At 39.2% G+C, this 24,918-nt stretch overlaps 1 protein-coding gene across 1 annotated transcript; it reads left to right on the forward strand.

Moving 5' to 3' along the window:
* The first annotated feature begins 13 nt into the window (after positions 1-13).
* On the forward strand, positions 14-24,918 carry SLC17A8 (solute carrier family 17 member 8). The gene is made up of 12 exons (XM_026053520.1): positions 14-114; positions 7,909-8,161; positions 9,906-10,024; positions 15,386-15,500; positions 15,857-15,944; positions 16,589-16,675; positions 17,563-17,702; positions 19,093-19,242; positions 20,849-20,981; positions 22,205-22,315; positions 23,680-23,807; positions 24,413-24,918. Exons 1-12 carry the CDS (start codon positions 14-16, stop codon positions 24,749-24,751), a joined length of 1,764 nt encoding a protein of 587 aa, XP_025909305.1. The 3' UTR covers positions 24,752-24,918.

Consider the following 24,918-nt stretch of genomic DNA (forward strand, 5'->3'; position numbering starts at 1 on the left):
CGCGAGGGACAAGATGCCTCTCGAGGGGTTCGCCTCGCTGCGGGAGAGGTTCCTGCCGCCGGGGAGGGAAGGGGTGAAGGACGTCGTCAGCCACTCGCTGGGGCAGCTGCGGAGGTAAAAGCCGAGGGATAATCCGTGGGCGGGCGCCTAGGTTAAGTTAAATTAATTTCTTTAATTCATTTGAAATTAAAAATAAAAGGGGCAGGGGAAAGCGCRAAGGTAAAAGCAAATTGAGAGTTGCAAAGATCAATATGTGAGTGCAGGCAGTGGGAGACACCTTACTGGGAAGCAAAGAGGTAGAAGAAGCAGGAGATAGCTGTACACAGTGGGATTTTTATTTTAAACAAAAAGAGGTAAGAATAAGTTATGAGCTGGCATTCTAACACTACAAACAGCAAGAAAAAAATGTCTTGCTTAAAAATGTTTTAAATAGATAACTAAATCTAGACAAATTCTAGATTTTATCTCACAAGACGAAAACTGATGATTTAATAGGAATTAATATTCCCAAATTAATCCAGGGCTCTTGAAATTAGATTTAATGTTCCTAAATCACTCTGGCATTTTGGAAAATCTTGTTTTGAAACACTAAGAGAAAATTTATTCAGTAGAGACGTGCGTGTGTGCCTGCATGCTTACTGAGGCCAGGGGAAATTGGAAGAGAAGCAGGCGAAGCAGCTGTTTGTTAGCATCCAAGCAAGGGAAAAGATTAAAGATTTTATCTTAATCTGCAAGTTTACAATACAACAAACAGCAAGACTTCTTTTATGGTAAATAAAAAATACTCTATGGCTTCTTTCATAAAGGAAAAAGAGATTGCTCATCTAATTGGAAGATGTTTTTCTGTTAGTAGTGGCCACTGGCTATGTCTACTTCTGTAATCAATAGGTCACAGCCAAAGGGTCCAGGGGCATTTTTTGCATGTTTGATATCAGCTGTTGTAGATGTTTGCAGTGATCAGGCCAACTTTTCAACTGAATTTATTTTTAACATGAATTATATTTGCTTTCCTATCTGTCCTGTGGGTTGGTTTGGGGAGTGTTCTTCTCAATTAAGACTCAATCCTTAACCTGTTTGACCATATCTTGTTTACAAGAAAATATACAGGAGTTTACCTGTATTACACAGTTTACAGCACGCATATGGAAGCAAATAAGAGTGTATGCTTTTAAAGAAGTTACTAATATGCACTTTTACATTACTAGTTACACTGAAAAATTCTATATCAAGTGAGTAGAGTCCTTGTGGCCTGCATAACTTTATAGTCTTATAGACAAAACCTGGAGTTTTGCTTTTTTGACTTTTAAGAAACTCCATAGAAATCAAAGGGAGCATTTTTCTATCTCAATGTCAAATTAAGTTATTTATTTATATTATTCATTAAGTTATTTATTTATGTTTATTGTATACACTCCATTCTGTGTTTTTGCTAGCATTTCTGACCAACTAAATGCAGGGTTTATATTTAATGAGTATGTAATGTAGCAGCACACTGGGTTGTTATGTGGAAATGCCGTGCAAGCTTTGGATTATCGGGATTATTCTCCTCTTGAAGCTGTGCATCAAGGATATCGTACTGGTTCCGGTGTAGCTGATAATACTGATCTCCAACTCGAGCAACATCGCTACTGAGTCAAACAAAAGCAAATTTGAATTGAGATGCAAGAAAGTCTGCTGAACTTGATTATTTTCTATTTTTAAGCGTAAGCGTACCAATGCCTTTCACAGATGTACTAGCCAGCAGAGAGAGTAATGCGAAGCAACAAAGTGATTTTTACTATGTCTATAATCAAATCTAAGTAAGACATGTAAGTTTACCAGTCTTTTAGGAAATTTTCAGCTGTATTTCAAGATTTCCGTAGGGAATGAAACGTGTGTGTGTTTAACYTGATGTTCTTTTTCTATAGGTTAGCCTAAAAATAAGTGTAACATAATTTCTGTGTTGATATATACGTGTAGAGAACTGCATATATTGCACAGCCAATTTCAACCTTGACTTTGCTCTTGATCCAATCCTATTTGCTTCAGCATRTTGTAAATCATCAAGGATTTTGGCTTCTCTCCTAGAATTTGACGAATGATAGATTATATTAATGCACATTCTTGATTAGGTCTTTCAGTGTGATGTTATGGACTGGCATGTGTGGAGATGTGATCAAAATCAGCAAACAAAAAGAAAAATGCTTTTTAGCCTTCCAAAAAATGATGAGTTTTGGTCTTCCTATCACATTTCCCCTGTCTTGCAAATATGAAGGTAGACCCCAGAAACCAGCACTTGACAAGATCAGTTGGCATTTATCAGCTTTCTGTAGCAATTGCCCACAGACATGTTCTAATCCTCAATACTAGGATCCTTGTGCATGCCACAAACCCAGTTTTTCCACAAGATGTTTCTAGAGGAATGGTGGCCCCTGAAGGGGAGGCAACAGAGACTGAACAGAAAAGGCCTGAGATGCCTCCTTCATCTACACTCCTGTAGGTCTTCTGAATTCAGCAAGTACAAGCACGTGGAGACTTCAGTGTACTTGGTCTCACACACACATACACACAAAAAGAAGAAACTAAAATTAAATCCCAGGCCCCATTTACCCCGAGGATTTCAGCAGTCTTTGGCTAACCAATGAAAACTGCAAGCTTATCGATGAAGAAGGAAATGRCTAAATGGATTTACAACTCTTTAATATCATCACAAAGGTCGTATGGGTCACATCACACAGCTGCTGTATTTAGCYTGATCCTGAAAAAGAGAGCCAGCCGTGGTAAAACTGCAACATGCAGCTGGGTCATTTACCCTTTCATAGGACCAGGCTGCTCCCGCTGCTTTGGATCACAGTTTGTGACCTCTCAAACTTTCCTTTGCCAAAGAGCACAGCAAGCTTCATGCATCCCAGTCCCCATGGCACTGTGAACACAACATGGGGTGCCCAGACCCGGCTGGTTTGTGGGTCAGGCAARGCCCCTTGCACGGAGGTGCTAGTGAAGTGGCCTGGTCTGCATATGCAGCGTGTCCAGCCTGTGCTGGGGACAGACACACCGGGGTGCTGCCCGTCCACCTGGCAGTGCAGCTCCTCTGAGATGTGGCCTCCTGGTGCAGATGTGTGCCCTGGTGCATGTGCTCCTCAYGAACACAATGCAGAAACGAGCGGCAGAGCTGCCACACTTGGTCACTGAGAGACTTAGAGAAGATTTGCCAGTCTGCCCTGGGATTTAGTGCTGATGCGTCAACTGGAGGATTTGGCAGAGACTGTTTTCACCTGGACAAATCCTCAGAGAATAAACAAGATCTCCGAAGACTGTATCTGCTTTTGGATGAATGATAATTTTAGATAGCCTTTGTAGAGGGTTCTGCAATGGTGCCAGGCAGTGTTGTATGTGGTGACCCATGCTAGAAGTTTAGGTGTGTGACTGGAACACGGTATATGTTTACGAGCAAGTTGCTCTAGCCTGGAAAATACCCCGAAAAGAATACTCTAGTATATATTGTAATGCATGGTAGGTGCTAACATGTGTGCTGCTGTAGAACTGTTGTGATTTTAATCAAACAAAATGAAGTGGCTTAATGCTGCTCCACCCACTTACATAACTTGACGACATAGATAAACCTTATTTTAAAGCACATAAATACAGTTTGTGGAATGCATATATGTTCCAAGGATTTCAATTAGTACTGATTTGAATTAAAAAAAGATCAAAAATTTTATTCTTCCAAAATTCTACATTAGACCTACTCAATGAGGAATAGAAACAAGGGCAGGTGGAGAAATTTGTTCATATTCTTCATGTCCAGTTACATAGTATAATAAGTAAAACACAAAATCATTATAGAATAATTGCATATTTATATACACACAATATTTATCGCTTTTGACCCAGAAGATGGATGCAGATCTCTTCAAATAACCCAGCTTTTCTGAGTTGTAAGTTATTGTACATTGGATGAAAAGAGCAAATTAGATGATGTAAAGGCCTGGACACACTCAGGTGCAGCAAAATTCTYTCCAGCTTTAGTCAGATAAATTAGAAAAAAATTACAGACTCTGAAGACTCTGAATCAGATTTCCCTTCATCTTTGGGCTACAAATGAAAGTTTTCTGTAGTACTATCAGAACGTACGGACCACCTGCGATATATATTTCTCATATCTTTAGGATGCTATCATACTCTCATTGTATGTCTRCACTTTTCAGTAAAATAAGGTCAAAAGCAAGATCACACTCTGGCTCCCTWCAAGTCTGTTCTGCTGAATTGTTAATTTTACTCTGCCTTCATTTTTGGATTGCTATGRCAAAATAATTTTCTCCAAGACCAATCTGCTAGAGGAAGGTTAACTTTAGGATTTGGGGGTATGAAATATGCTTCTGGGATTTAGGATTATGGATCAGTTCTCAACTTGTTTTTCTTGGTAAATATTGGAATCCARTAGCAAAACCCATTGCATGCAGAAGCAATGCTGGACTCGCACGGTGCTACTCCTGGCTCGCTGGCTGTCGCTTTAAGCAGTGATTTTGGAGTAGAAGTATTTTTCATGCCTATGTGAATTGACAATCAGCTGAAAATGGCCAGGTTAGAACAGATGTTTTGGCTTTGCGTGATGTGTCTGATCTTTGCCAGCTGTCCKAAACAATGGACAAATTAAAATGTAATCACTCTCAGGTAGAAAGAGGGATCTGTTAAAGTATAATAAGTTTTACATTGTGTTTTTATTTCAGTCAATTCTTCAGGTGTTCAATTCCTGAATTTTATTTCAGGAATTGTGTTTTTATTTCAGTCAATTCTTCAGGTTATGTTAGAGGCAGACAATAGATTTACCACTTTTGCCTTTTAATTACTTTCTTTAAAACTGTAGCAAGTCTAATAAATAACAATTTAATTCCCTTTTCACTCCCTGTGCTCTTCAGTTTTCATATTTTCACATTAGGTTCTGTTTAAACCTGGCTATACAATTTATCAGAGCATGGAATGTGTGGCATCTTCTTTTTAAAGCACCTTACTCAAAATTGTTACTCTCTGTACTCTCATTTCACTAGCAGTTCTGTGCCAGGGAATCATAAGATCTCAATCACTTTCCATAATACCATAGACATAGCACATTTCCTGTGTTATTTTAATATAACGTGAAGCCTTCACTCCAAGCTGACAATGAACTAATGATCTGACTTTGAAGTTAGCACTTATTTGCGGGAAGGGTTAAATTGGATACCTCTGGAGTTTTCTTTGGACCTAAAATGTTCTGATTCTACTGTTTCTACTGTTGGAAATGCAAGCTGATGGTCTGTAACATGCATTTTTCTCAWTGCTGAGAATAGGTCTGAAGCAATGGTTTTAGGATACCATGTRAAAAAGGGAGTAAGATAGTGGGTAACGCACTGGTTGGCTCATAGCTCTAAAGATTAGGCTGAGATTTTGAAGTGAAATTTCATATTGGATAGATGTGGTTAGAAAGCTGTGTATAGGTCAGGGAGCTGTAGGCCATCTGTATATGGAATGAATATGAATATATGAATAGAGGGTATTATTTCTATTATAACATCTATAAGAATAGCTAGGCTGAAAACTCAAGACATGTTTAATGATTAAATGCAAAGTCTTCAAATCCTGTCTCCTCTAATAATTCTGTGAGAGATGGTATGAACACTGCAGGCAGGCAGGTGTTTGTTGACGCTGAGTCAACATCTTAATATTTTAGTATTGTCTGTATAAGTGAAAAAACCTTTTTCTTGTGTGAATCTAAAACCAACAAGTGGAAAAAGTTGTAATTTAAAAGCAATCTATAAAAGGTGTGTTTTAGTCTGCTGTAGTTTTCTAGCTTCAAAAGATTTCTTTGAACATTTTATTGTGATAAAGATATATCGACATTTCACTTTTGCCTCTCTGAACAGAACTTGTGCCTTTGATGCGCACATTTAATTACCTGTGAGGAGATGCTACCCTCTTTAAAGAAATGCAGCATGTTCTGTAATGCCCATTTAGTGTCTCTGAAGTTTGCCTTCTGCCTGCTTCGTGATATAGATTAGTCCTTTCTTAAATACCTAGGCTGATATCATTTTGAGATATCTTTGTAATAAATATGAAAACATTAATGCTGTTCAAATGTAAGGGCATAAGCAAAAGGTAAGCATGGCAGCAGAAGTGTGGCAGATTAAAATACACTTCAGGCCACATGTGTGAAAGAAGGAGATAAGTTATGCCTTATCAGAAAAGARATAATTAAACCATTTCATCACCTTATACAGCAAGCTGGGTTTCACTTAGACAAATTTCCATTACAGTTTTCATCACTATTTTCATAGTACTGAAAGTATTTCCACAGAGGAYGTGAGAGAGAGGAATCCTGGGCTCGGTGCTTCGGAGCGTGGGCAAAACAGAAAGACTTTGTAATGTTACTGCTGATCAGTGACTTCCCTTAATAAACACCTAACTTGAAGCCTGCAAGTAGTGTTTAGTGGATGCTTCATGTATTCAGAGCCAATAAGTGTTTCATTGCGTCAGAAAGCCCATATTCTGCATTTAAATAGATGCATAAAATGTTAATGTTGGGAAAGGAAGAATTGAGCTTCAGTCTAATGGTGTGCATTCAATTCGCAATGATCTGATATTTCCTATCAGAGACATTCCCTGTTCCTATAGCACAGGATGTTAATACCTCCAATCAGATCRGGAGTCCAGATTAATTTTTAATTGCACTAACACAGGGGAAACTTCTGTAAGTGCAGGAAATAGTGTTGGGCATTGTTTCTACCGATGAGATCATTCGCATCGTAAAACACTGGTCCAGAGTGCTCCTTGCCTTGGCAGCAGCAGCTATTTGCCCTCTGTAGGAGTCTCCRTGCCAGCACAGGTGATACAGGGCTCCCAGAGCAGCACCTTATACTTAACTTGGACATCTGCTCAGGATTTACAACCCTGCCCTTCTCTTGAAGGGCATCTTATCTTGATGATATTTCAGAAATGGTCTATGACAAAAAATATTGGCCTGAGCTGGTGCCTAGCGGGCAGCCTCTTGCGGAGTCAGTGAGCTGGGACCATTTCCTCCTTTTCCTGAGGGAACAGGAAAGCCCTTGTCCGTGCCAGGGCATGCCGGGGTTGCATTCCCCCCAGCATGCAGGGGAATACAGCACTGCCGCTACTACAACAGATGGGTTCCCAGTGAAGCCCTTTCAGTCTCTCATGCTGAGGAAAGGTGAATTGAAGGCCCTGAAAGTTTCTTTCTTTCTTTAGACCTCATCAAATATTAAGCATTTTAAACAAAAGTGCAACACAGTGAACAGCAGTTGAGAAAGTTAATTTTACCCCCTTGGCCTTGGGGTGAGAGGTTTCGGAGAAGAGGGGATGTGGATTCAAATCCCTACATGCAGAAAAGAACCGGACCTTGCTCTTCTAGGTCTTAAAAGAGTGCTCTGATATCCAGGCCTCTCTTCCCCTTCAATTTAGGCTGATTTTTATCAGATGAACGCAATGAACAAAAAATGTAAAAGCAGTTCTTCCCTGAGCGTGTTTTGGGCTTTGGACTCCTACTGTCCAATCTGGTTGACAGTTGTAATTAGAAATTGTGATGCATATGTTCATATGTCTGCAGACAGGCCAGCCAGTAGAATTTATCACACTTTCTGCTGGCCTCAGTAGAGCTTTCACACTTAYGCTCACAACTAGCCTGCAAACAGCCCTCCAGCAAGCTGTCCAGCTMAGTGGCTTGGGTTTGCAAACTTGAGATGTTCCTCAAGAAATAATGTAGCCCCTACTAACCTTCAAAAGCTTGCCTGCTGCTGACTCATCACTACATCATGAGACAAATGCCAGGCAAGAAGATGATTTTGTGTCTGTCTGGGGCATGTAACTGTCTATCTATAGGTCAGCAAGTCTTGCTGGCAGAGCAAGGCATTTCCGTTTTATCTGTCTTAATCCTTTTAGGAAACTCGATGGCACCAATGTGGAGGAAGATCACATTGAGCTGACGGAAGAGGGGAGGCCTGTGCAGGCGAGCACCCCAAAGCCGCCGCTGTTCGACTGCTACTGCTGCGGGCTGCCCAAGCGCTACATCATCGCCATCATGAGCGGTCTTGGCTTTTGCATTTCTTTTGGGATTAGGTGCAACCTGGGAGTTGCCATCGTGCAAATGGTGAACAATAGCACGGTTTACGTTAACGGAAAACCAGAGCTTAAGGTGAGGAGCTGTCTGTCTTTATTCTTATCTGAACCCTACTGCAACATTGTCAAAGTAGCCCTATCTAAGGACTGTATATTTTAGTCAAAAAATGACTCCCAATATCTCTCATATTMCCCCAATAATGTAGGAAAATGCTATTTTCCTGTGCAGAAACCAAGGCAGAGACACACTTATTTCTGAGTTCCCATAGATGTGTGGGTATTTAATTCCTTTTTTAGGTCCATAAGTCCYATTAAAAATCTATGGGACCTGAGGATTTACTGAAGATCTTAATGTCATAGCAGATGTAAGTGGCAGAAATGAGAACTAAATTTGACTTCTATGACCATCAGGTYTCTGATGGTTAAGTCACAGATATTTTGCTGCAGTGGTAGAAACTTTTACTACTTCTTCCTGTCTGTCCTCTTTGTCAGGGAAAAAACCCATCACCTCAAAAGCAAGGATGATTGAGTGAGACTTGTGTCTTCTTGTCTCTAGCTGCCATAGTGTATAGAAACAATGGTTCCCACTAGGCATTTTAAAATATAGATTTTTTTTCCATTTTTTGATATCTTGGGGTAATGGCCAGAGAAGTTCCACCAATGCTAACTGTAGCTGAAGAAAAATCACTTTTACAAACGTTTTTTTTTGCCATGAACTGCCACATGACCAGTGTTGCTGATCTTGCAAGGAGAATGGGAGAAGGGAGAACTGAGAGACTATTTTGTAGTAGGAAAAGTAGTCTCAGAAAATGTGCCCCGATGCTGCTGCTACAGAAGGAATGATTCATTGCTCTACATATGGCTGAGTCCACTCATTTCAAATCAGTAGATGTTTTTTGAGAACCTTAAGTGTTTTGAGATACCAGTGATGGATGGGAAAGGTTAATAGCAATGCARATCGATGTATAGAGATTTTTTGGAGTAAAATGCTGGTGTGTTTTTAAATTGGGGTAGAGGGCTTATTGTTCACAATAGAAGATTACAAATCTTTAAATATGTACCTGAGAAACTGCAAGTTCAGTGCATATCTTAGTTTCCCTAGGCAACTTGCCGCTTCTGCTTTGGTAGAAAGATGAAATTTCTTGAATTCCTTTCTGGAACTTTATGAACTTGAGTTTCATTTACACTCATTCTAATTATAGATTAATGATTGATTGATTTTGGATACTTGTATAACAGCAGACATCTTTCCATGCTATTAATATAAAAGACCCTTAACACAGAGGGTAGCCAGTCCGAACTTGATCCTTATGAGAAGAACTCTGGATATTACAGGGCCCACCCAACTAAGCAGCTGGTCAACCCAAGCATGTGGGCAACCTTGATAATCGTGAGGAAACTGATGTGCCCACTGAAAGACATCAACTCCTCCTTATAGCACGGAATAATCTTGAAAGCAAAGGATTATTTTCTTTTTGAATCATCCTTCTCAAAACTAATCAACTCATAAAGCAGCAGTGACAAGAGGCAAAGATGACGGCTTGTAAAGGGCTTCTAGTGAAAGCTCTCTCTCTCTCTCTCTCTCTCCTATCATCCCTAATTAAGACACAAGTTAAGTTTAGCTACCTGTTACAGGGAAAATTACTTGGGAATTCATCAATCTTCTGCCCTAACTGGGGGAATCTAAGCTCAGCAGCACCATTACAAACAGAGCTATCTTAATGTGGAAGACGGGGTGACTTCTTGAGTGACTTCCATGGAGTCATTTTCTTATAATTAACTTCCTTCATCCTACCTCATTTTTACTCTTTCCTTTACAGAAAGCCCAATTCAACTGGGATCCAGAGACAGTGGGACTAATACATGGCTCTTTTTTCTGGGGTTACATTGTGACACAAATTCCAGGAGGATTCATTGCAAACAAACTAGCTGCCAGCAGGTAAGAGCACAGGTATCAAAAGAACTAAGCTTCACAGCCTGATCACTGTTTTACACTGTTTGAATAATGATAACCAACATAGTGAATAAATGTGTCTCAGGGATACACACGTGAAATTCAACAAGCAATATTTATGCCTATAAACATAGGCCTATGACTGCAAACAGATTCCCAATGCGGATCTGATGCTCCCAGTTTAGCTTATTCATCTGAAATATTTGTGTATTTCTTGACTTCGAAACACTTAGGTCTTATGGTGAGTTCTTGGAAAATATGCCTGGGGTTTTAGTCAGCTATTTGGTATTTGTCATTCAGAAGTCACCATAATGTTTTTTAGGTTAACTTATCACCAAAGGAAAAGTTTCTAACTAAGTTATGAAGTATTTTTTTTTTCTAAATCATTGAGCTTTAGGAATTACAGAACTATTTATATTCTGAAAACATAACTCCACACTCATACACACATACATCCTGACTGTGGCTGGATATAGTACTGGCATCTATCTAGGTTTGTCTAGAACATTTCTAGTAGTGCCTCATGCTATCTGCATGGCAAACTGAGCATCTGTGTAGTTTTCTTCCATGCTTACTGTGTCTTTGGGCTGTTTTTGTTTTTGTTATTTTTTTAAATCAACAATTAAAAATGTGAGTACTTGAATGTGAGTATTCACTTCAGTGAATACTCACTGAAAATGTGAGTAAAAATGTCTAATTTTACCAGCATTAGCTTTTGCTTAGAGCTTTACTTTAAAGTCTTCAGAACTTGGAATACAGTCACAGATACAGAGAGGGAGCTTCTCTGAATGCAGCTGGTTATGAATAAGTTGTGCTTGAGAAGGAGGTTTGGGAAGTACAAATGGAAAAGAAGGTTGGTACTCGTGCCATCCTCTGTGAGCATAAAGTAACTTATCTAAAAACACTTTCATATTTGGAAAAAAAAATCCTTAAGTCCAGCTTCATTTTTTTTTTTGCCTAGAATCAAACTACTTTGTGCTCTGCATTTTGCAAATAACCATAGGGTTCTGCCTAGTGGTTCTTCCTCCCCATGTGTTCTTATGGTAACACCCTTATGGTAACAGCTCCAGGACAGAGTTGTTCCACAGAATTGTCCAAAAGCTCCATCCTGACTCTCCTCCACCAAATCCAAAAGCTTCACTGAGTTCAGTTTGCATTCCTCCTTTAACATCACTAGCATATAATTTTCTTCATTTCCCTGCCAGAMAAAAGTGCCTGAACAGTTTCTTTCTACCCAGCCAATCAAACAGATTGGCTATGTTTGATTGTTTCCCTAACCATTCTAATCTCTCCATAGAATTTTGCAGCAGGAGGGACCAAAAGATCATCCCACAGATGTACAGACACTGTTGGCTAAATAATTCATCRTGTTGTTRGTTTGGTTTTTGCTTCTTTTSTTTTACAAACRATGAAATCTATCATGTTTTCATTYCAGCTCAGATTTATTCTATCAGATGACTATTTGGTAGAAATTGTATTTGCATATCCATTGTGCATATGCACAAGTTATATTTCTGTGTCCATGTGACTTTCATAATATAATAGCACAGTACAACAGAGCAATACAGATTTGACTATCATAACTGAGTTTAGTTGGAGCTGTGACTATCTTAACTGGCAGTTTGCTAAGGCACGAGAGTATTCAGCTGACTGAACTTAAAGAGAATTAGGAATCAGATTCATKCCTACAGATTTGGCTAAGTCCATGTTTCCCATTTATTCCTGGTTTACYCAAACAATTTCAGCTTGGGTGGATTCACCACTGATCCTGAATTTCTGCCTCAGAGGAGAAATATGGCCTTGCTAGGGTATAAGGCAGGGAGCAAGGAGCTTGGGGGCCAGTCAACAAACCCAAATGCCAAGAAAGACARCTGCTTTCTTTTGTCCTAACTGAACATTGGCAATGAGAGGTGCTTTTTTATTCTCTTATTTACTTTATAGGTTTAGATATAAGCTTTTTTGCCATCCATTTTAAGTCATGTTTACTGCTTTGAAACCTTGAATAGATATTGATCCCATTGGCATTTCTCTAATACAAATAGTTATGTACAATAACATGGGGTTCAAACGAATCTCAGAACAGCTGAAAATATCAAGTGCCTTGTAATTCTGCACACAAGGATCTGACACCACGTAAGCCCCTTTCTGCATTTGCCCAAACTTGTGTAGACCTTCCCCCACCAAAAAATTCATGAACCACTTAGCAATGCTGCTGCTTTACCTTGATGCTTTTCCTCAAAAAAATGATCCAAAAGCACCTTTGTCATTAGCTGGTGAGAACAAAAAGATGGGAAACATGAGGCACCTCCTGGTATCAGTTGTCGGTAACAGTACCCAGCCGAGCAGAGGCACCCGCCGCTGAGGAGCTCTGCTTTGATTCCAGGGTGGCAGCTGGCTGGGATCAGAGCTGTGAGGAGAAAAGAATACATGAATGAATGGATGAAAAGACCTGAGGACCTGGACTATTTTTCTTGCCAAGGTGGAGGCCAATGTTTTTGAGCTAAAAGGCAATGAATTGCTGGGAGGATGCTGGAAATAGTCTTAAATAGTAGCCATCTTAAACAGTAGCAAAAGAATGACTGATTCTAGCTTAGTACAAATGATGCATTTACATGGTAGGCATACAAAGAGCTGGCATTAAATGGAGTAGCAAAGATTGGAGACTCAGTTTGCGGAGCTATCTGTCAGGATAATAAACCATCTTCTTTTTCTTATGGCATGTTCTTTCACTTGCTTTTTAACTTGTATATTTACACAATTTTCTGTAATTCCCTGAGAGTGTCGATAGCACTATCATAGTAGATCTGATATTTTTGTTAGTAGCAAAGAAGATGCAAGGTGCAAAACTCTTTCCTTCACTGTGCATAATAGGCAGCTAAGTAATTCTTATTTCTCAGCTGAATGTTTACCTGGCTTTGAAAGCAGTCTCCTAAATGTCAAGATATGATCATAGGCTTTGTATTCCATTTCAGATTATTAGATTGCTTTCTGTATAGCTCCATCCCATTGTCATTTCCCTCTCCTCGCCTACCCAGCCTCTTTTGCTTTTGTGTTCGTCTGTCAAGGCTTTTCTTGTTATTCAGATTATGAGCTGTCCAGGCAAGGACTATTGTTTTTGTCAATAGCTGCACAGAATTTAGATAAGTCGTGTTGATCTCTGGCTGTAGGTTCTCAGGACTATAATGCTGATATTGATACTACTAATAATAATTCCAGAATCAGAAAAAAAAAATAATATATTTCCTATCAATATGTTTTCTGAAAGAGACTGAAATGTAAATTACCAAAATTCTTACTTAAAACATAAAAGAAAAAAAGATGACAATAAAAGGTTTGTTAATGTTTAAATATTTGGTAACATGATAAACAAGTATACATAATAAAATTTGTGTGTGTCCTTGGGAGAAAAATCAAAAAGAAGAAGAAAGCCACTAATGTTCATATTATTATTCATAAATCAGAAACAAGTTCAGCATGTCTTTTCCAAATGACATATGCATAACAAGTGGATATAGCACTTATTAAACAAGATGTTGCTGAATAATTAAAAAAGGGGCTGTGAGTTACGACCCACGTGCAGTAGCATGCTGCTAAATAATGTCAATGTAGCCAGGAATCAAGGGCCATTACTAAAGGGAATGATTTACTCTCAAAGTGCTACCCAGGCCTTGGAACAAGACAGGGCTGCCCTCCCATCCCATGTAATGTGCCCTCGTCCCAAAGGGGACCAACTGCTGCAATTTTCTATTTGCAGAGTGTAAGATCCCCTACTAAAAAGGAGTTTGCAGGAATCCAGCTTTGATTTGCAGGCAACACAATGAAGCCAGTAAACTACTGARGATAAATAGTAATCACTGCAATTCAGCAGGTGCTCAGCAGCTGTGGAGACCTCTCCACATGTGTAACACCTTGCTCTGATATTATTTTAGTGCTGTAAGAGGAGCTTGGAAGGGATCCTCATCCATGTCAYCATCTACATATGCTGAGCTAATGAACTCTTGATACTCAAAGTGTGCATGATACAGACATTGAAACCCATTTGTTATCTAGAAAGGAAATCTGAGGTTTCAGACAGAAAGATATGAAGATGTGTGGATTGCAACAAATCAAGAATAATTAACTAGGAGTGGTGATTTCAACGGTGTTTCAAATGATCATTCCCAGTCTTTTATTCCTGGTTTCCAGTAGTATTTTCTGTGGTACAAGTCCCAGTTTTCCAGATATTTCCACCTTTCCCCAAATACCTTTTCACATGTTGTGTGAATGAACTGTCCTTTGCAGCCAGGGATGCTCTCAACCTCACCACAGCATCAGTGCTGTCTTGGCAAGCCCAAGTGCTGTGCTCATGCTCATGCCCCGTTGAAATGATTGCTCATTGACATTTCTTGTCACTGTCGTGCATTATTCATGCAGCAGGGTAAGCTTACACCACTCTATGGCTAGGCTCAAGAAAGCCCAGGCCCCTGAGTGGAGAACAACTCTTCAGACTGAGGTGAGAGAGACAAAGCTGCCTTGGAGGACTGGGTTGTTCTACCACGGACATCTAAGGGGCCTGGACTCTCAAGGATGCTGCTTGGATCTGTTACCACCACTCAGGTTTTTCCTACCTGTTTCCCCAAATCATGATAAAGTTTGGGAAGCTGCAAAAGATTTCCTAAACACACCTGGCCCCAAATGCATTAACTGCTTCAGGTTTGTTCAAAAGAGCTTCTTTCTTCAGAAACAAAGATTTTATATCACATTATTTTCACAACTAAGTATTTTTTACAACGGCTGTCTTGCAGTAATGTGCCTCCTACGTCACAGCTGCGTAGGATATTTGTTGGTGTTATCTTGGGAAGTGATGTTATAAAGGAGCTGATCTTAAACTGTGCTGTAACACATATACTAATATATATTAGTATATGTATAAATATATATATAACATATACGAATAAGCAGCAAACTCTCACATTTCAGAGAAGACCTTAATCTAGCGTCCAGGCGATTTAAGTTCTCTAACAGGATTTAAGCACTTTTCAACATGGAAATGCCTCTCAGTTCAGAACTCCTGCATTTTCACTATTAACCTCCAGTAATAACAACAATGTCTATTCTTCTGAAAGAAATTAAAATCTAATAGTGTTAAGTATGTATGAAAATCTGCTCCCTCAGAGAAAAAAATTACCGACTTTATGGGAAGTCATTCCCTCATTGACAATAAGGGACATCATTATTAACTTCAGAGGTACTTGGGTTGGAGAGATAGCAAGTATTTGTGACTTGCAGTGTGGTTGTAACTCAGAAGAGCATCCCTTCTGAAAAGTACATAATAATCTTATTTCCKTGTATATTTTTTTTCCAAAGGGTATTCGGAGCAGCTATTTTTCTAACATCCACACTGAATATGTTCATCCCTTCTGCAGCAAGAGTACATTATGGTTGTGTGATGTTTGTAAGAATTCTTCAAGGTCTGGTGGAGGTAGGAATCCTCAGCATTTTGGTATTTCCATATATCTGTTGTTGTTGCTGTTGAGTTTTGATTCTAAAATGTCATAACATACTTGGTCAGCTCTTGTGATCAAACTACACTTTCCTTGTCATCCATTTCCTCCACTGACTTTATTGATTTGTATTTTCAGTTCAGAAGTTTATATAAAGACATGGCCATGGAAAGCTGCTTTCCTGTAAAACATGGTGCTTTTTACAATGATTAATTTTTAGTCATATTGATTTAGAGTTTTAAGCTATACAGCTAGGCAGGTTGACAGCATCAGCAACTGCTTGAAGTAGGAAGSAAGTGATAGCGAATTGTACAATGTGTGAAATATCTGCTAGGGCGTCACCTACCCAGCTTGCCATGGGATGTGGAGTAAATGGGCTCCTCCACTGGAGAGAAGCAGGTTGGCCACCACATCTTTCTGCGGTAAGTTGTCTATCTTGTACAGTTTACATAAACATGTATAGTTTGTGGTTCTACTCCATCTGTGATTGCTATTAGGCATAATTTGTTCATAGTATGATCTACAAGAGAAATACAAAACCTCTACCTTCTGCAGCACCTGCCCACATACTCTTTCAACTTCAGCTCTGAGTTCAGGATCCCAAGGATCTTTTATTTATATACATTTCATCCCTTTATCATTTAAAACCAAATTCCCAGATGATTTTGATAGTAAACTAAATCAGTCCTAGTGGTGTCCAATGAAAGAAATTGCATTTTTTTTTCATTTGCATTACCTTTAGGGATTCCAGTTATTGTATATAGCAACTATGCCAATGGCACTGCCTTGCACTGAAACAACATCATGACTGCATGARTTTTCCCATTTCCCTGCACAGCACAGTGTCCATGCACAATGAGCCTCGAGATTTCCCAGCAGGGAGGGCCAGTCCTCCCTCCGTGAGCAAAACGCAGGTTCCGTCCCATTCCCCATGTCCAAAAGAAACCCCAGTGGCCAGAGCATCCCTCTGATTCCACCGCTGTGAGCRCTGGGGTGGGCTGTCTGAGGCAAAGATTGGGCTTTCGGAGCATCACTGACATGTTTTCTCAACCCTTTTGTCCCACAGGGTCTTACGCAGGTGCAGTGGTGGCCATGCCATTGGCGGGTGTGCTGGTGCAGTACATAGGATGGTCGTCAGTCTTTTATGTTTATGGTGAGTTGTCTGTCGTAAAGGACCTCTGTGACTAGGGTGGTACTGCCATCAGTTTAGTAAAACCTTTATTGTAAGGATGGATGTTTGGGAGAAGGGGAGAGTTTGCAAATCGAAATTGCAATCTCTGTTTAATGCAGCTGTTAACTTTTATTTTGTTACTTATTGTAAAATGCTTTAAAATTGTAACAACAGGCTTTGGACCATGGTCACCCAGTGACAGGACTGGATGCAGTGGTTTTGTGAAGGTGGTTCAAGATGGGGGAGACCCACCAGGAACGTGTCCCAGAGGGCACACTGTAGCACACACTGATACCTCTGAGGCCTTCTGTCCACACAAACCTGCCCCGCACTGCCCGTCCGTGGTGAAAACAGTGCWGCCCTCAGGGAACAGTCCCCTCGCACTGGCTGGGCCTGGAGCCAGGGTTGCAGGACCCCAGTACTCCCCTTCAGGGTATGAGCTGGCTCCAGAGCACGATCCCTGGCTCACATACGAGTGACCCAGTTAAGATGATGAGCTGGTTTGTCTGAAAAACACAGGCCACAACATAAGGTTTGCTGTCAAAATCTTCTTGTTAAGTCTTTAACACGCAGACTGTGGCAATGGTATGATCAATCTGCTTTTATATTTCCCCAGGCCCCTATAAAGCTGTGCTTTTGCCTTCTCTCTGTGCGTCCCTTACCATGTAATAGGAGTAACAGGTACTACGTATAAAGGCATGCAACAAATGCAGACTTGGTTATAATTTCTTCTTACTTATCTGAGAATTTTTTTTTTCTCCGATTTGACCTTAATTGTCTAGATTGGAAATAAACTGTAAGACCTGCAGCTGTGTAACTTTAAAAAGTATGGCTTTTATAACCAAATTTTTCTTTTCTCACCTGTCCAGGAATGTTTGGGATTGTTTGGTATGTGTTTTGGCTGCTCCAGGCCTATGACAGTCCTGCAATACATCCAACGATAACCAGTGAAGAGAGGATATATATAGAAACAAGTATAGGAGAAGGAGCCAGCCTAGCTAATGCAAGTGTAAGTTGAAAAAGAAAAAGATTTTCAGTGTCTAGTTAATATTTGTGAGCACTTTGGACAAGATCAGCTGAAAGGATGCTGTTTGCTGCACAAGCCTATCAGATATTTCCTGTCAATGGATAGAGGCTTATCCTTTTTGAAAGACCACAGAATCGGTGTCATGCAGCTGGACTGAAAGAGTTCGGCAACAGGCAAAAATTCATTGTTCTTTCAGCACTCGGTTTATAGACTTGCTTCACCTGAGGAGAAGAAGGGAGTGAGGASAGTGGGCAAATAGTTCACTGATGTGTTTTTGAGTAGTTATCAGGAGTACCCTAAAAATATTGATGGAAATACCTCAATAAGAAACTGACTCCAGATATTAAATCATGTAGCTGCCTTTTTGGTTTCCATTAATGGTAATGAAAGTTCTGAGGGCTCTGACTTGGACTTCTGCCCTGCTCTCACCCACAGCCACGAAGCTCAGTGTTTTCACATTCTTCTCCTCCCTCCTTCTTTTTTTTTTTTAGCACTTAAAACTTAGAGAAACTTAAACCCCAAACCTATTTTTCATTAAAGCTTTCCATTTGTATAGGTAAATTTGTTTTCCTAATGAGGAAAACAAGGCTGTTATTTGGAGACATGCACTCATTCCAGGTCACATTTTTGCCTTTCCTGTATAGCAGTTTTACTGTAGTGGACACTATTAGCACTGCCATGTGTTTGCCCTTCACAACTATCAATTTAAATAAGGAGAGAACATTCTGTACATTGCCTTAATTACACATCTTACTTAGCTTCTAGTTTGAGTTCTGTTGTAAGTGAGCAGGCCTCTGAAGTGCATTTGTTCCTGTTGTACRGATTACTGAAGTATAAATAGTGGCTGGAAATGCCAAAAGCAAGATATATATATGAAATATATATTTCACAGACTTATTTTACTGAATGAGATGAGTTAGGTTGAAGTAGGTAGCTGTCTGTTGCTGAGATACTGCACGTTCCTTAGTCTGGGGAATTTTTTCTCATTTTTTTTAGTGGAAAGTCTCAAACTGAATCATGCCAAATTGTGGAGAACATACCAAGATTTCCTTCAGTTTTCTTTGGTTCTCTTAATGATGCTGATGTTATTCCAATAACAGAGTTCCAAAAGACCTGGTACAGTTTAAATGAGCATAGCAATAATAGTACAGTAGGCATCTTAAACATCAGATCTATTCAAAGAAATTTTTTCAACCTATCCTTCTAATCTAGGAGATCCCTTTCGCTCACATACATTATAAATGATTTGCAGTGTAAACAGGGTGCAACCTGGTGAAGCCAGTTGCAGTTCTGAAACTAAAGGTCAATTGGGCTGTCTCTTTATTCTGCTTCCTGTCTGCTCAAAAAAGCCTTCAATTCTTTTATTTTCTAGAAATTTAGCACTCCTTGGAGGAGATTTTTCACTTCAATGCCAGTTTATGCAATTATTGTGGCAAACTTCTGCAGAAGCTGGACCTTCTATTTGCTCCTTATAAGTCAGCCTGCTTACTTTGAAGAAGTCTTTGGATTTGCAATAAGTAAGGTAAATGTCAGAGCTGCAGTAGTGGCCTTCAGACCTCACCTGAGGAGATGCAGCGCACTTCAGGATCCTCCGATCTGGCTGGAGTCATTGCTGTTGATTTTTCAAAGTAGTTGGGATGATAGGTTTTTAGAGATGTGATAGACATGCCTACTTAGTAGCATTATATTCTTAGCAAACAAAAGGTATGAAAAGAGAGTTGATAAAAAAAAAAAGAACCACATTACAAAACTCACAAAATGGGTAAATATAAGTGAACATACGGTTTAGTACCAGCAGTTTAGCAATATTTGCCAGGTGTTTTTCATCCTCATCATCCCTTCTCTGAAAATCAGAGGTCAAATTCTGTATGAATTGATATTAACTGCTACTTCATTAAAACCAATCACACTTCCTCTTCAGAGCACGAAAAAAGACTGGAAAGTAATTTTGCCAGAAAATTGAAATATTCCTCAAAAAAATTATTGCTATGTCATAACTTATTTTTAAGTATAATTCTGAAAATTAATAATAATCAATACCGTTATCATTATCATTTTGAGCACTGCTATGCTCAGATTCTGCAATACGTTCATGAGCAGTGACAATGTGAATGGCCAAGTGCAGTGCTGGTGTGAAGAACAGAAGAATTATAGAGCTGCACTTCTATATAAATCACTATGAAAATGCAAAACTGTTTTACTGTTAGTATAAGGAGATTTCACATCCTAACAAATAATTCAGAATTCGTATTAAATCACTTATTGATTTAATATCAGAAAGTATCAGAAAGAAAAGTATCTAGTAGATGACATGCAGGTCACTAAAAGCCTGCAAAATGCAGTCTTTTGGGGTACCTGAGAAAAATACCAGTGCTGACAGAGAAAGTAACTGCCCTTGTCAGAAAATGAAAGGTGAGCATCAATTTGAAGACCCTAATCCCATGAAAATAAAACACATATAACTTCAAATGTATAATTAATTAATCATTCTAAAATTCTGTTGTAGTTTYGGATTTTTATGCTCCTGTTTATTATTCCAAATAGAATATGCAGATGCTTCTTTCATTTATGCAATGGCAGCAAACAGGGATAGGGCAAAACACAGCCCTTTAAGAACATGGCTACTAAAAGTTTATAAAAGCTGATGAAAAGATAAAGACCTCTAGTATCAGAACATGTTGTAGCACAGGACTTTGTGATAAGTAAACAGCATTAAAGGTATTCTACACATTTCTCTGGGGTAAGCACTGAATGGCAGGGTTATTGCTTGGCATTTCTAAGGTGTGATCCTTACATGTGTTCTGACTTCTCCTGGGCCATGGGTAGATAATCTGGTTGCACAGTGTGGCGATGCACGGTCCTYCTGTAGTCAGAGATGCCCAAACAGGAGCCTGCTGGCTCCTAGCAGTCCCTAAAGAAGGGACAAAGGTAGGTTATGGCCGCTTAGACTTTGGCTGGTCATCATGTATGAGGAAGAGTCCACAACCCTCCCACACCAGAATCTGTGCTAAAAATGTGTTTAATGGGGAAAAAAAAAAAAGAAGAGGTGAAGAAAAAATAGCTTTCCTCTCCTCTTTCCTGGAAATCCTGAGGACGTGAGCAGTAAGCACTTATTTGTCTCATTGCAGGTTGGCCTTTTGTCTGCACTTCCTCACATGGTCATGACAATCATTGTGCCCATTGGAGGACAGCTGGCCGATTTCTTACGGAGCAGGAAGATTTTGACTACTACCACTGTAAGGAAGATCATGAATTGTGGAGGTACTGCTGGATTCTGAAAATACAGTATTTCCACTGTGGGCTGCAGTTGATTCAAATTTCGTAGTTTGGCCATATGTTTAATTTTAACAAGAAGTGAAATAGATTGAATTTGGAGCTGATTAATCTGAAACATTCAATGGGGAATAGAAGAGTTGATGTCAGGTGTCCTCATGCTGTAAATCTTCACCCACATGAATAATCCATACAGCATTCAAGAAGTAATAGTAATAACTAGGCAATAGTTAGGAGGACAATAAAGACTAATGGATGAGTACTGCGAACAGTGGAGCTGGGGAGACTTTTCTCACTGGATACGATCTAGCAGTAATTGACCATGTTCCTGTTTGCTACTTTCAGCAGAACCTCTGGCAAGTTTAGACAGCTGGAATAGGAGAAAAATAACAGGATGAAAATGCCTTTTAGTTAGCACAAAGTAATTTGTATCTGGTTCAGCCGCTGAACTGGAAAATCAATGATATCTATACGTAACTGAAAGATACTAAATTAAAACAAAAATTTCAAGCATGATAACTTGTGGAGTCACTCTCTGTCAATTCCCAGCTTTTATCGTTGAAGGATGGCATAGCCTGCCTGGAATGAGGAGGTGCCTGCAGTTAGAGATGCCACRCAGCAGTGCTATTCATCTTCACAAAGGATTCTCAGATTAATTGTATTTTCAAGAAGTGTTTTCAGTAGCACTGAAAAAAAATTAAGCAGAAGAATTGCTGTGTTACTCGTTAGAAAATGTTAATTCATATTGACTGCGAGCTCCCTGTGACACTCAGGGATGTCCTGTCATGTTGATGGCACACCTGTCTGAAAAATACTCGTTTGCTCCATTTACCAAGAACATCTCACATCACTATAGCTGTAAAAAATCGAAGGGAAGAAATAGTTTTCTTCCTTCCCTATCAAGTTTATGCATTTTGTGAATTGTATAGCACTTTGCCCAGACGCACTTTCTTGTTTCCCTGTAGTAGTTACACTAGTTACTGAGGAATTAACTTCCTCAGTCACTTGGTCCCTTACACAACAATGCAGAGAAAAAGAATTCAAACAACTTATTTTAAAATATTTCTTTGAATCAACAAGAATAACATTTTTTTTCAAAAATAGCAATGACACTTGAAAAGATCATAGAGTCATTTAAGTCACTATTTGGCTAGACAGTATTGCCTAGACTAGTAGTAATTAGAATGTATTTTATTGTATTTCATTTGAAGGTTTTGGGATGGAAGCAACTTTGCTTTTGGTGGTTGGCTACTCCCATACRAAAGGTGTGGCTATTTCCTTTCTGGTGTTAGCAGTGGGATTCAGTGGCTTTGCAATTTCAGGTAAGAATTAGACTTATTAGTTTTCTTATTGGTTTTATTATTAATAAGAACAGCATTATTTTTCTGTTAGATCTTAGCATGCCAGCTTATGGGGTGTTCCTGATTTCTTTCTATATTGGAAATATTTTACTTCAGTTTCTGCGAGGTGTATCAGAAGTAGGACATGAAGCTCTAGGAGAATCTGCTCTTTAGTGTTTCAGGTTTCAGCTGCGTTTCAGCTGGTTTGTTAGTGTTTAAGCTTGGTACTGTTCCGATTCCAATAAGCATTAATAGTGGCAACTGCCTCTTATTCTTCCACAAATTCACTCCCCAAGATGAGGTAGAGAATTACTCTGGGAGAACACAACTACTTGCTCTAAGTAAATCAGCTGCTAGCCCTAGCTGCCAGCTTCTGCTTCACAGGCCAGTTCCATCTCTATTGCGTCCTACCCTTCTCCAGAGCAGCTATTTCTACTCTCTTCATGAGGCTCAACAGTCTCATACTGACTTTTGCAGCTCCATCCATACCACTGCTATTATAAAGCAATTACAAAAATGGAAGGCCATCAGTTGGAGGATCTCTGAAGGAAGGAGAATTTTACTCAGCATAAATGAGATTTTGTTCCATCTCAGTAACTGACGTAGGCAAAATAACTGACAGTCTTTTCAGGCTTATGTGCTTGGGAAGTAGTTCTGCTGGTCAGTTGTGAAGTGCTTACAGGCCATTTTCCATCAATCTGTTTTTATTGCAGTACTCAAAATTTTCTTGTACTTAAGCTTATAGTATCGGTATTAATCATTCTTTCTTATGATCATCTGTATGACTCGTGACTGATTTTCATTATGTAAAGCATGATAATTGTCCAAGCTGATTTTTACTCTTTTTTATTTTATTTTTAAATAATATATATATCCAGTAGATATGATGAAGGATAATAATATTTTCCTACTGGTTTATATTCTGATTATTTAGCATGTTGTTAATTGTTGCTCAAAGTACTGGAAAGGATGTTTTTCAAACACTGCTACCTAAATGAAAATAAGACAGTTGACAAACATGAGGCATTCATTCTTTAAATAAAAATGTTTACCAAGTCCTTCATTTCAGTGTAAGGAGAGGACATATACAGATGCTTTAAATTGCCAAGAAGACAAAGCAAGCAATATTTTATATACAATATGATTCCAGTAGGTAGAAAGAAAAAAAGAAAAAAAAAAGTCTTGCAACATATATTCCATTGTTATTCCAAAGAAAACCACACTTTTATTCATTAGCTAAGGTTTGAGGTTACCTACCTGTTTCAACCTCCTTCAGAGGAGGCTCTAGTAAGGCATGCTGGGCTGTCAGCACAAAATAATGCAGCTGACTGTTGTCTCTGTTATAGGATTCAATGTGAATCACTTGGATATAGCCCCGCGTTATGCCAGTATCCTGATGGGAATCTCCAATGGTGTGGGGACCCTGTCAGGGATGGTGTGTCCGCTCATCGTTGGTGCAATGACGAAACACAAGGTAACACTTCTCTGTGTTTTCTGGGAAAAGGATTAGGATGGGGGACAAAAGTTAAGTCATTTCTAAGCTTCCTGGGAACCTTATTTCACCATCGATTTCTGCAGCTGTTTTCTGTTTTGGTTGTTTTCTTTAAGCATTCACTTTTACAACAGCACTGAAGCCAGATTCTCAGCTAGTATAAACTACTTATCTGTGTGGGGAGATGTTATTTATACCATCTGAGTCTGATGCTCAAAGGTCTTTAGAAGCTTCTCTGTAATGCAGTACTTATTGGTCTCCTAAGCAATCACTGATCTTTGTTGGGATTAGCTCAGTAGTTAGTGAGAGCCCTGCATTTCCAACCCTGTGAATATTTCACGTTCCAAAAAGAAACTTCATTGTGAGAGAAAAAAAAAAAAAAACCCAACTCTTGTTCTATTTTATTAGCCATTGTTATGCTAAAATGGAAAAAATCACAATGACTTTCATAAAATGCTGTGTGTGTAACATCAGGAATCAAATAGAGATCACAGTCATTGTTCAGTATGTGCTAATCCATAGTCTAATTCATATATTAATATTTCTTTTTTACTGCAAACCTAATGAGACCTGTGCCATTCTTTCAGACTCGAGAAGAATGGCAAAACGTCTTTCTGATYGCAGCCCTGGTGCATTACAGTGGAGTGATATTCTATGGTATCTTTGCTTCTGGAGAGAAGCAGGATTGGGCTGACCCTGAAAACCTCAGTGAAGAGAAATGTGGAATAATTGATCAAGATGAACTCGCTGAAGAAACAGAGATGGACAATGAAACTTTTGTAAGTTCAAAGAAAATGTATGGTGCTACCAGTCAAAACAGCGAAGTACAGCAAAGGGAATGGAAAAATAAAGAGCAAGTAACTCAAGACGTGGAAGAACAGACTTCTTACCACTATGAAAATGGAAATTTTCAAGATCTGTCATAATACTTGAAGTTGTAAGGTTCGCATAGCAGCTACTCCCAGCCTCTTCCTACCCCAAATCAGCCAGTATCCGTATTTATTTTCTTATTCAATCATGTAACGTCAGGCCAAATGGCTGGATATAAGGAGCAATGATTCTCCTTTAAGTGTGGAAGAGGGCACTTAGCACT

The sequence above is a fragment of the Nothoprocta perdicaria genome, unplaced genomic scaffold (genome assembly GCF_003342845.1).
Source record: "Nothoprocta perdicaria isolate Ctin4 unplaced genomic scaffold, notPer1 scaffold_116, whole genome shotgun sequence".
In the NCBI taxonomy this organism is placed as follows: Eukaryota; Metazoa; Chordata; class Aves; order Tinamiformes; family Tinamidae; genus Nothoprocta; species Nothoprocta perdicaria.